At 36.9% G+C, this 13088-nt stretch overlaps 1 protein-coding gene and 1 long non-coding RNA gene across 3 annotated transcripts in view; both read left to right on the forward strand.

Annotated features, from left to right (window-relative positions):
- AJAP1 (adherens junctions associated protein 1) overlaps positions 1-13088 on the forward strand; it is a 60546-nt gene that overhangs the window by 18528 nt on the left and 28930 nt on the right. For both annotated transcript variants that reach the window (XM_053451598.1, XM_053451599.1), the window contains exon 2: positions 10697-11451. In XM_053451598.1, the coding sequence (XP_053307573.1) occupies positions 10697-11451 (755 nt within the window). The remainder of the gene's footprint in view (positions 1-10696; positions 11452-13088) is intronic.
- LOC128469803 (uncharacterized) lies at positions 8098-8668 on the forward strand. The gene is made up of 2 exons (XR_008345994.1): positions 8098-8327; positions 8371-8668. It is a non-coding gene; the product is annotated as an uncharacterized LOC128469803 (long non-coding RNA).

Consider the following 13088-nt stretch of genomic DNA (forward strand, 5'->3'; position numbering starts at 1 on the left):
AATTGTGGTTGGGTTTTTTTCTTATTTACTTAGCTTACACTTGTTCAAGTAATCATGCACCCATGGGGAGCATATGGTTTTTTTTTAATTCTATGTGAACTACACTTTCTAAATTCTCAATATTGAGTTTGATGCGTGCTGTTAATAGAGTCGTCAAGTGGAAAGTCTATTGTCTAAATTGTATCCATTAGACTTGCGCGTTTAGATTCGTATGAACTTTAATTTTGCTGAAATTTGCCGATTTTGTTAGTTTGTATGAAGGAGGGACCCAAAGGAAACAAACAAAAATGAAGCAGAGAGATCTCAAACCTGCTCTCAAACTCTCGCTCACGCACTCTCACGCACTCTCACTCACTCTCTTCCTAATGCCTCGCTACCTTCTCCATCAACCTTTTCCATGTCCTTGTCTCCCTTTCCACAGCTCCGCTTCTTCTCTGATTGGAGGAACAGAGAGAGGTTGTCCCTGTTGAGCTCACCGTGGCTCCGCCCCTTTGCGGAAGTACGCCAAGAGGCCAGAATGTTGTAGATGGATTTGTAGAGAAAGGGAAGCGTTTCTGCACCTCTCTTTTTCTGTGAATCCATCTGCATTAGTCCACCACGGTAACAGCTTCTCCTCTTCCAAGTGGGGCAGAGGTTGTGCACAGAGGCTCTGCTCTTTTGCGGAAGTACCTGAATAACCGAGCTGATACCGGGGAGAAGTGGATGAATTAGACAGAAGAAAGAAGACAGAAGAGGCAAGAGACAATGCGGAGCTGCTGGAAAGGACACGGAAGTGGAAGGCGAAGAAGATAGAAAGCCAGTGAGAAAGAGCATGAGACAGATAGTGCATAAGAGAGTGTGAGAGCGAGTAAAAAGAAATTTCATTTGTGAGTGGAAAAGACCTTTCAAGTCGAAAAGCACAGGAAACAAAATTTGTTGTCTCAAAACAATGGACCGAAAACAAAACAAAAAAATGTATTTGAATAGTTTTAGGTTATTTTTCACAAGTCTACTAGCCTCGGTTTAGCTTCTTTGGTTCCTCATTTGTGTTATATAACATATTATGCCAGTGTCTCTTGAGAGTACGTTCGTATGTTTTAATGAGTTTGTTAGAGATGTAACTAATCTATATGTAGTCATCTTTGAAGGTGACAATATATATATTTGAAGTTGATTAAATATGGCCAATTCTGACATTTCTTTACATTTGTAATATTTCATTTCAGTATATTAGGGCACGTATTCATCAGGATCAGCCTCAACATGCTTAATTAGTCATCTGAAATAATACAGAACATCCAAAGTTACTATAAATTTAATGAAATCCTTTTGTCACCTTCTTTTGTTCCAGTAGTGTTAATGAGTCGGGATAATAATACCCGTCACTATAAAATCTTTTTTAGGAGCTTTTATCAAAGATCTATAGAGCTTCCACAGATGGCACCTATTCAGTGAATGGCAAAGGGATAATCTCAGATAAATAATTGTCGACTATAGATTATGGCGGAGTTTGGTGGCAAAATTACCCATATTAGCACATCGGTGGGCCGTCGATGTCACAGTGCGTCCATCACTTCCTTGACATTAAAGGTTCAGTGCTATCTGGAACAAAACGTTCAAGTATACCAAACCATAGCTCGTTTCTCCTCTTTCATCCTCTCTCCTTCCCGGTATCCCAGGTGGCCGGTCCAGGGCTGGTAGACATAAGCTTAGCTCGGACAATGAGAAACCCGAGGTTGGCCTTTTGTAATAGACCATAAAGCTCACCGAGACACCTGATTCTTTGTCTTATGTTAGGCCAAATATAATGTTATCCATTAATTATGCATTTTGAAGGACCAAGTCTACCGTCCTTGCATGGATAATATTTTGGAACAAGGTCTCAGTATATAGTCCCATTAGTGAGAATTCCAGATTCAGTCACAGCTACTTAATGATATATTATACAGAGTCTGCTCTTGCAGGGGAAACAAACTTAGGGTTGGCAGTTCATATTAAAGCTTAGTAGAGTCAGAATTGAATTCACCCTTTGAAATGTACCTAAAACTTTCAGTTTCGTGAAGGAACCTATAGGCTTAGAAGGATTATAGCCTCCTGTGGTCCTGTTCTATCTGAAAAATTACCAAGGACATGGGAGTTAAAGTGAGATAACAAGTTAAAAGAACACAAGGAACAAACAAACGAAATATCAACCAGCTGCAACAGATCTAATCCTAAAAGTATTGCAGATATTCTGTAACATATTTTAAAATATATATAATCGAAATGAGGTACAAGAAATGTGCTCAAAGTGCATGTACCAATTGTCTCGATTTCTATGTAATCATGATCTGAGCTAATTGGTTTGACAGATTACTATGCTTACATGATTAAAGTAACGTGGGAGGAAAATCCACAGTTTAACTTCAAAACTGCTTTCATGTGCTTCTCTATTGTCGGATATTCAACTCCAGAATAACCCACGCTTCTTGTTCCTTAGCGTGATTTTGGCTTTGAATGATGCTTACCTACGGTACAAACACATGCCAATTTCATAAAGTACTAATTAGTCAGAAATAAAGCCGAAATGCTTTTTCAGCTGCTCTAAACAGATTCCAGTTATCAGAAATAAAGTGATTTGTGGCTTTGGCTGCCAAACTGGGAAATTATTGGAGACCGAAATACTGGAACGTTAATCAAAGAAACAAATCTTTTAGCTGTTAGTCTGTCTTGGGTAGGTTTTTGTGAAATTGCACCAATGGATGAAGAAGAAGGAAAAGATGGAAGAAGGAAGGTGTCATGAAGCCGAATGAGTCTATGGAATAGCTGAAGTAAAGGCGTATGTATGTTTCCATTTGTAAGAGTTTTAAATATTTAAGTGTATTAAATCAAGTAGTGACAGTAGTTGTGGTCACACATGTGTACCCCAACAATGCTTATCATGGATATTTACATTCAAGAACTACCCATAAAAAAAGTCCAGAGGTCCAACCAAAGTGAAGTGAAAGATAGTTTGGAGATTGATGCAGATAACTAGCGCCAAAATGTGGAATGTTTTATCGTGAGATTATGGAACAAAGTGATTATGGAACCCTTGCCTACAGCAAAGAATCACCACATGCAAGAAAATACCCATCTCTCACTTAATGAACTGGATCCATTCACGGTTTGGTGCAGATTTTAACCAATATAAGAGGGGCGAGTTCCATCACATATACCAAGGAACTCTCATTTAACTTTGAGATTGAACAAATGAGTGGTTTCAATGTGTCTTTATTGGTAGTCAGCATTGCCATTAGAACATCATATAAAACTGCTCTGGAATTTATCTTTTGGGATCATTCTGATGAAATTGTCACAACGTAACTGTAAGCATTGTCTGAAGTTGGGACTTTGATGTTCTATGACCACCGGCAGCACAGTCAGCGAGGCTTTCTCGTATAATCTAAATTTGAATCTTTGGGTTCTATTAGAACAGGAGCTGATATCAGATAATATGCTTCTCCAAAACGTTTCTTCTGAAGGTAGCGTTCAAACAAACAATTACATTGTCCTCTTAATTGAAGCTCTATCCATGCTTGCCAATAATCCTGATTTGGACTCGATTTAACATTGGAACTTATGTCTTCACCTATTTTCTGATTTCACGTACAGCTTGTAACTGGGCACGTACAGTGGTAAATTTGGCATGGATGAAATATGAGAAGCTGAAGAGTTGGGTAGGCAGAAGATGGCGTGACATCACAATTATAGACCCTTATGTTCATTAGTAGTATTTTGCACGTTGTCCTGACTTATTCCATGAATAATGATACGTTTTTTTGACTTTAGTTTGGGAAACCCAAGCGCTTTTCCTTTGCAGTAAAGAAGGTTGCTTTCTAGTAGCATTTCAGCAGTAATTTTAATTTAGTAGATTTAACTGGAGGCTGTTGGTTAACAGAGCAAGGCTGTAGTTGAGGGGAATATTAAAAACATGGCCTACTTTTTAGTCTAGCGGATACATTTCTGCTCCTAAATCCGAGTGTTTAGAATGTTACAACTCCAAACCGCCAAGCCTTATCTAGGAGTTATATAATGCCATGTAAAATATTTTCTTTGGAATGATTGAAGTTCCTACAAAACAGAAACTAATAAGTGACAATTAGGAGAATTTAATTCCATCGCTTAATTTCCAGGATGAAAGCAGAATAGTCCATAACACAATTCGTTACATATCTCTTTGGCACTTTAAGTGTTACTAGGTTACGTTGTAAGCATTTCTTGGCCACTTGAGCGTAATTAAAATTTACAACAAGCAACGAGAAAGGAAAGAAAGAGAACTGTCTAGGGTATTTGGTAGCGTTCAGAACCGGTTTATGATAATCCAGAATGGATGTTCTCAGCTATGCTTGGACTGCGTTTCTTGCCAAAACATAAATTTGGAAGGAGGTGGATCTCTGAATCCCTTAACTACAATTATCTAGAAAACCGGCACTCTTAATAATAAGGTCTAGAAAAGAGGCGTAACATTAATACAAGTTCCAGAATCTTTTAAGTGGATATCTATTCGCTTTAAATCAATGGGTGATTTCAGATCCATCATCCGTATAAGAATACATTTTTCTGTGATCCTTAACCATTAAGTATGGTTAAAGGTGAGCTGATATATATATAGATATACAGATATATAAAATCAATTTTCAGTACAGAAGTTCTCTTCCTTCTTCATCTCCCAAAGGTTGCTTGAGCCAATCATCACAAATCAGCAACCTAACCAAAGGGTAGAGATATTAATTGGGAGGGATAATGGTACAAATCCTGAGAACATACCTTAACCCATGATATGCACATAAGATTGGTTTATAATATAGGTAGATATCTAATGTTAGCATGTAATTTTATTTTTTATTTAGTGTAAATTAATATAAAATGTAGGTTCTGGGGAAGGTGACAGGTCGGGTTTGCTGTCTTTAGAAAACTCTTTGCAAGTTGGCAGGGAGCTAAATCACTCTCCACGTATTTTCCCATCTGGAATCGTCTTGTGTTTTATCTGTGCTGTGTGTTTTACTGTTTACTCATTGTCATAGCTTTTTTTTACCCTATACAGGACAAGGGACAAATCACGAGCCTACAAAATGTCTATTCCGTGCAACAATCCTACCATCCTATGTCCCGCATTTCTTTTGTAAGTGTTTTCCATCTTTCATCTGCCTTTTATATGAGACAAATGTGTTTTATTATGGGTTTTTTTTGCAATGGTTTTTTTTAACCAATTAAAAAACAACTGGAGTAAATCTTTTGAGATCCATCATGCTCTTTTAGTTGGTTCCCATCATTGTTGTCATCCGTTCCCACACTTTTGTTTTTCACTGTCATCATATCTGACGCCGCTGATCCAAAGTTGCTTTTACATGCATCAATTTGTTTGTTTTTTATTAGTTGCTAGTATTGCGTGTTCAGCTGCAATAAATGCTTCTTATGTTAAAATCAGAAATGTGTTGCCCTACACAGCAATGCTCCATAATAGGGGAAACATTTACATAGTAAAAAAGATTGCCAACTTTTGTAAAAATTGTCGGATCTATCAGTTGTTCTTTTCTATGTTTCTAATAAATTCCAGTGGGACTTTGCACTTATGGAAAACACTGCCTGAGTGTTGATTATCCCTGGGGTCACACATAGCTGATAACTCTATTCGTTTTAGAGAAGGTTGTTAAGGAGTAAGTCAAAGGACCACGGTGTGTGCACAATGACTTCAGCAACAAGTGATTGCCCGAGATAAGCTGACCTTCTTTTCTTTTCAAAATCACTAAAGATGCTAGTGCTAGCAGCAAAATATGTACAGCCTTAGTCTAGAAAAAAAAATCTAGACAACCTGGTCATGGCCCACGGGTCTGTGCCTTCCCAGATTTAGAATTGGCCATATCACACTTCACACTGAAATGTAGCCAACAGCAGAAAAACCCGAATCTGCAAAAGGGTGCCCTTTTGCCAAAATTCACCGGGAGGCTAGAATAATGAGAAATTTGCTGAGAAAAATAAGCGTTTCTGCACCTCTCTGCGTGATTCTATCTAAATTATTTTGGTCTCTCTTCTCCGTTAACAACTGGACATGCCCTATCAGTGAACTTCTGCAAAAGGGAGGAGCCTCTAGGCACACCCTCTCCCCCAATTAGTGGAATGAGGTAGAGGCTGTCCTCTGGGCACCACCCTTTTGCAGAAGTTCACTGGTAGGGCATGTCCAGTTGTTAACGGAGAAGAGGACGAAGAAAGAAGACCTTTTGAATGAAGAAAGAAGACAGAAGAACAAGAAGATGCAAGAGAAGAAGCGAAGGAGACACAGAATCAAGTGGCGGAGAAGGTGGGTGAGACATTTCGAGTGAGCATAAAAAAGAGTGAATTAGAGTGCGAGAATGTGAATGAGAGTGTGAGAAAGTGTAAAAAAGCATGAGAGAGTGAATGAGGGTGAGCAAAAAAACAAAAACATTTGAATGAAAATTCAGAGCTTCATTTTTGTTTGTTTCATTGTGGGTGCTTCATTCTTTTCAGTGATTTGTACAAATTGATGAAATTGGCACAGTTTCATAAAATTTCAATTTTTTGAATCCAAATGCACAAGTCTAGTTTATATTGCCCAAAATCCCCTCACAACATCCATAAAAAAAAAAATCACAATCTTTTCCATTTCTTTTTAAAAGCTGTATGTTAGTTGTTTTGCCGTTAATAACTATACGAAGAAACTAACCTAATATTGGTTTCCTGTTAGATAATTTTAGATCTAGAGCAACATAATTCGAGTCACTGTCATTATTTAAATGCTGCAGTAAAGTTAATAAATTAGGTATATCGTGACATTTAAACAATCCCAAAGAATCACATTCTCTGGATGTTTTAGCAGTTGGCTTGCAGAACATGCTGTTAGCATGAAGCTGACTTTTTTTAAAGGTCAGACTCTTTTATGTCAGAATATATTCTTCATGCTTTGGTTGATTTATTTTTTTCCTTTTTCATGAAAATATTGTGTTTTGGGTTTTTTAAGTAAATTAAGTATTATTAATAGTAATTAGAAAATTAGTAATTAGTAATTGAAAAAAAATGTACCAATAAGCATATATGGGATACTCACAGGAAAAGTGTACAATAAGATATACAGAAAAAGATGGCACTGACTGGACAGCGTGGAGTATCAGCTAGGGGCAGGTAAAGCCAAGTGGCCCCATCGGCCCTCTGTCCCACGAGTAACTCACATGCACACATTTACACAAACTTACACACTCACGCTAACACACATAAACATTCATGGTTACACTTACACACCCATGCTTTAACATAGTACCTATCACACACTTACCAACACACATTCAAGCTAACACACACTTACATATACACATTCATGCTTACACGCACTTATCCATACACCCTCACGCTAATATACATACATACTCCTCTTTACCCGCCTCACCCTCTTACCACACATTCAGCATTCTTTCTGGTTGCTCCCATGCTAGCAGCCTTGGTTTTACCATAGGGTCATGTAACATCACGTGTTCTCCAATGTGTTCCCCAAGCAGGTCCAAAATTGTTCACAAAGAGCTGGTCTATGATAGGATGGATCAGCTCCCCGTTGGCGAGAAATTAATGTTTTTGTGTTCCAAAAATACAGTTCTTCCTTTGCAATAAATATACAAAGTAGTATTTTATGACAGCTCAACTGTGAAGAGTAACATGTAACCCCACACGTGTATTTTTCACAAGTATTTAGCAGATTGCAAAAGAAAAATGTGTCATATGCATTTCAAAAAGCGGATCTAACACTCATCCAGCAGGTGATAAATCTTAAACAATAGTGATAGCCTTTAGTTAATGATCATATCGGAGCTCGCTGTATACCAGCTGAATGTATAATGAACCAGTAATTGCTCATTTAGAGATGTTTCTCCCTCTCGATAAATATCGATGAATAAAAGCACAACATACGTTTGGTGCAAGGGTGACATTTGTAGTAACCCGCTGAGAATAAAGAGATTACAAGCCTTAGTTGCGATCACTCCAGCCATCTCTATTTTACAGTTCATTAAGATATTTACCACGGTGTATGGTCCTTATTTACTATACTCACCATCCTTCTTATTTGTAGGGCTTACTTATTAAACCATGAGACGCTGGTGAAGAACAGTGGGTCGAAACATCAATGATTTACACCAATCACCTCTAAGAGGCTACAACGTTTCTTCGAGTCTTTAGAAAATTCTATAAATGTAACATTATATATGAGACTTTAGTTAAATAAGACAGAATGTCTGGAAGCGTATACATTAAAATAGAATTCTGTAGACCAAGCACTATTTATCTATATGAATGCACGTGTCACGGCCTGTGCCGGACGTTTGGTTCATTTTACCAATTGGTAAAGATATAAACTAAAGACTTAAGTCAATCCATAAGAAGACTTTTCTCTCTCTATATATTATCCAATCTCACCTTTGGCATCACACATTTTATAGAAAAGGCATGCTACAATTCAAATCATATCTGCTGATCAGTTCCATAATATAATTTTAAGCTAAACATCAATATATCAGCACTCAATCCCTTATTAAATAATAGATACCAGTGGGCAGCGAATAAATGAGAGTAAAAAAAACTGCTAAATTAGTTGAAAGCAGCTGTTAGTTATCAAAAACACAGCAGTATTTAACATTCTAATGGTTGCTATAATACAGAGATAAAATACCAAAAAAAAAACCCTGAAATCCATTATATACTAAATAAATTGTTTATTTTACTTTTTTCACTTTTGGAAGTTTTAGACTTCGTTTTTATTCGTTTCCCGATACTAGATAATTAGATGTACGGCGTACGGAATTGTGTCTCGATGTGATTAGCGCATGAAAGGTTTTCAAGAAAGATGGAAGAAGGCTTATGGCAAAATATCGTTCTATGACAATACACATAAAATAATTATGCTACATTTCTTCACTCCCTTGTTCTTTTTCTTTTTAGTCATAATTTAGATACACATCATTACTTGTGATAATTTAATTTCATTAGTACTATTTAATCTTCTCTACTAGCGTGTTAATGAATATGGTTCTTTTATTATTATGTTAATTAGCTGGCTAAGGATGCTTTTTGGTATGTAAGGCACATTTACTCCTATTTATCATTCTATTTTTTTTATATCATTTTATCTTTCTCTATCCTCCGCACGATTTTGTGTCGTAAAACTATTGCTTTTGCGGTGTGGATTTCAGTGTTTTGGATATATGTGGCTAAAAAAGCGAGTTAAAGGAACTATGTTGGACCACTAAATGTCTGGGGGGGGCATTGTCTACAAAATCAAATATAATATTATTTTTTATCTATTATTAGATTTAGAATGATTTCATTATTCTAAAGGGATATTGGAAATGGAATGGGAACAACACCAATGAATTTGTATTAGTAAAATCCATAGAGACGCTATCCTACAAATATATTGTATACTCGGTGATATTTTTGCTGCTTTTTTGCTTGAATAACCCACTGAACTGAATAGGTCAGGCGGTTACAGACTTAATAAAGAGTTGATTTTGATATGAAATGCTGGCCTCCGCAGGTCAACTTGGCTGTCAACTCGGCATGGATTTATTTACGGAATAGACGAAGACTGATAGCCCCGAGATAGGGCTTTATACCCAGCATGGTGAAGAATCAGTTTTAAGTTTAGATTTCCATATTTTGTCAATGTCAACCATGAAGAAATGGCGGTGTGTGGCCACCAGAATCCTTCGATCCCATGCTGCAGTAGAGAAGCTCGATTAACATGTTGTTTCTTGGTTTATTATACTTAAAAAAAAAGTCAAAAGGCAACATGTGGTTTCATGCGCTTTGTGTATTAATGGAAGGTATTATTATGTGAACAATACATATCTGTGTATGTGACAAGAAAAAAAACGCAGAGTACTGCAACATTTCTTCCATACGTTATGTTTGAACGCACTACAGAAGAATATGACTTTAACCCCTTAATGACAAAGCCCGTACATGTACGGGCTCAAAATGCATTGTTTTCAATGGATTTTGGGACCGCCCATTGTCCTTAAGGGGTTAATGGCGTAGATGAAGATGAAGTAAGGCATGGTCCTGATGAATCCAGTACCTTTTGGACGTTATACGTTCTACAATTCACTAATAATATTTTGCTGATTAATTTGGACGATCTTAATATTCTAGAATGAAAATGCCCGCTTCCAACATTCCATAAATCATATACAATTTTTTTTTCTGTTTTCCCCCAATTAATTCTACCACTTAAGGGAGAACTGAAACCCTATATTTTTGTGTGTTTATGACCCCATGCATCTATTAACATATTATTATCATTTTATTTATGATTTTGATTTTAATTTGATTATGACTTTTAACATTCCATACCAGTTCATGACGCACTTATCTCAATAATTGGTAAAGTTCCACCAACAAGGTTTGTGTGTGTGCTGTCCAACATACTATTGAACACTAATAGAATGTAATCATCATCAATATTACAACATCACACCTCCCATGTGTCCTTATTTAGGTGGGACAGTCTCTCATTGAGCCTCAAAACCCCATCTCTCTTTCCTCCCCCGATGTTCCTCTTAATTTCAAAATGTTTTTTTTTAGGATGTACCTTCAAAAGTCACAATAATGTGTACAGAAACAGCATGAAATGGGTTTATAAACAAAATTGTGAAAAAACAATGTGTTCTAAAATGTATCTGATGTCTTTCTGCAGATCAGGCCCTCCGTTAGGAAGCCATGCTTGGATTTTGATAGCCATGTTTCAACTAGCCATGGATTTCATTACTTGTGAATCAGGATCTCCAGACAGGACATATAAATATCTACAACGCCCTTCACTAGAACATAGAACGCAACATTTTGCTTTGTGGAATCCAAGGGCAGGACCCAGGTCGGGAAATGTAAGACATATTTGGAATCCGTATCCAAAATCTGAAAAGCATATTTCTAAAGCAGAACCACAGAATCCAAATATTCCTCATAAAGACCACGCGCACAACATTTTTTCTAGAAACGTGCAGTTTAAACACTCCACCCGAACAAAATCAAATATTTTAACGCCGGTAACAAAAAATGCACTTAAAAATACTCATCTGAAAAGGGGTAAGAGGCAGCTCCAAAGAAGAAGTTGGAATAACATAAAGCCTTTCTCGGACAGCGAAAGTCAACCAACCACGATATCTGAGTTTATTTTATGGGGGCCTACTGGGGATGATGAGTTTGTAGAGTCCAGTACATTTCCTGGGATTTATGAGACCACAAAAACCTCTACTTTACAAGCCAGGACAACTTTGGTAGAAACGACGACTACCACCACAACTTCCACAACAACGCAGGCTAAAGGTATTACTTCGGAGAATCCAGGGGTCCATGCAGGGAAAAAAAACCCTGGTAGGATTAGCACAACGAAACCATACCCGGGAAACGGAAAAGCCGCTGAACGGCCGAGGATACCCAGTGACACCTCAGGTAAATCCGATTATACATTTATAATAATATATATAAAAAAAAATTTAATGTCTATATGTGAAATGTATCTTATTTTAAAAAAATACTATAATCAATAATATTTAATAAAAATAAAAGTAAGGTTTTTGCATCAGACGAAATAAAGTGTTGAATATGCAAAGCCGCTCAACCTGGAATGTGGGTGAATATGGGGTCCTGATGACCAGCGGCCCACCAGGCATTTGCCCAGTGTGCCGGATTACCAGTCTGGACCTGGCAACCAGTATATGACAGAATCTTGATATATGGTTTTGCTTTCCAGAATTTCAATAAAATAATTAAAGTATGGACTAGTTGACTTCTAGCTCTTTTTGAATTATGCTTCCTATGGTTCTGGGCATCTAAAATAGAAGGAGATCCAGAACAATGATAACTGCAAATAAAGGGGGTTTTTTTGCGTGTGAATTCTAAATTGCATTTCCATTATTGTATGTGACAAGTCATTTTTGCTTAAGATTACTTGTTGTAGGTAACATTTTGCAAATTGCGTTGTCATGGTGAACATTACACTGCCATGATTCGCTTAATGTCAGTCTGGATACATTTAGAAATTAAAAAATGTCCCAAAACTCTACGTTACCAGAAACTAGCAATTTACTGTGGGTTGGAGGGGTAAAATATAAAAAGAAAACTCAAAAAAAATCCCTACCAACCACACAGCTCTAAGTCCGCCCAGGTAGAAGGGATTAGGTCCATCCATGTACCCCTTGGGAGTGAAAATCACTGTTTAATCCTTGGCACTCATAGGGTGCAAACATGCTGGGAAAAATATGATCATTTACCTTTTTCAGGGTCCATCCACTGATGGTCAACAAACATTTGTGATAAACAAATGTTCAGCTGTTTCTATATCAATATCAATTATTGATATAGAAACAGCTGAACATTTGTTTATCACAAAAATACATTGTATCTGCTAAGTAACCTACTCACTTACATAAACATCCGTCATTGGGTTAGAACGTTAGATAGGGGTAAGAGAAGCTTACATTTCAAAATGATGTGATAATGTGCATTATCCTTGATTTGTATAGACTTTCATTATTTTGTCTGCCCATGTGACATTGTATTCACACTCACACGTCTCTTAAATGTTATTCCATTTTGGACTAGGTAGCTTTCATCTAAATATATCATACAGCCTCCGGGGTTATAGCTTCTGTATCTTCCTTCTCTTTTAATAAACATAGCGAAGCTTGACTAAAATTGAACAGACACCACTTATAGTGAACAGTGTGTGACGTGCTGTAAATTGGAGCCTTAGTTTACTGCGAAAAGTGACATTTTAAGACGGATATTGTCTTACCAGGACTTTGTGCCACTGCTAGAACAAATCATATTAATGCACTGGAATCATTTTCTTGACACAGTATACAACCAAACTACAGATTCCAATAGGGAGTAGTTCCTACCACGTTTATATCATAAAATATTACGTTCATTTGTAAGATTTTTTTTTTTCTTTGATATTTTTTGGTTACATAAATCAAATAATGGTTTTGGACACCAGATTTGGTTTTTGATATTTTTTTTGACCTTTGGAACATAGCTATGTAATCTTGCTAATAGGCTCTGTGAAAGGAACGGAATTATAAAAA

Source organism: Spea bombifrons, chromosome 12, assembly GCF_027358695.1.
Source record: "Spea bombifrons isolate aSpeBom1 chromosome 12, aSpeBom1.2.pri, whole genome shotgun sequence".
NCBI classification, from domain to species: Eukaryota; Metazoa; Chordata; class Amphibia; order Anura; family Pelobatidae; genus Spea; species Spea bombifrons.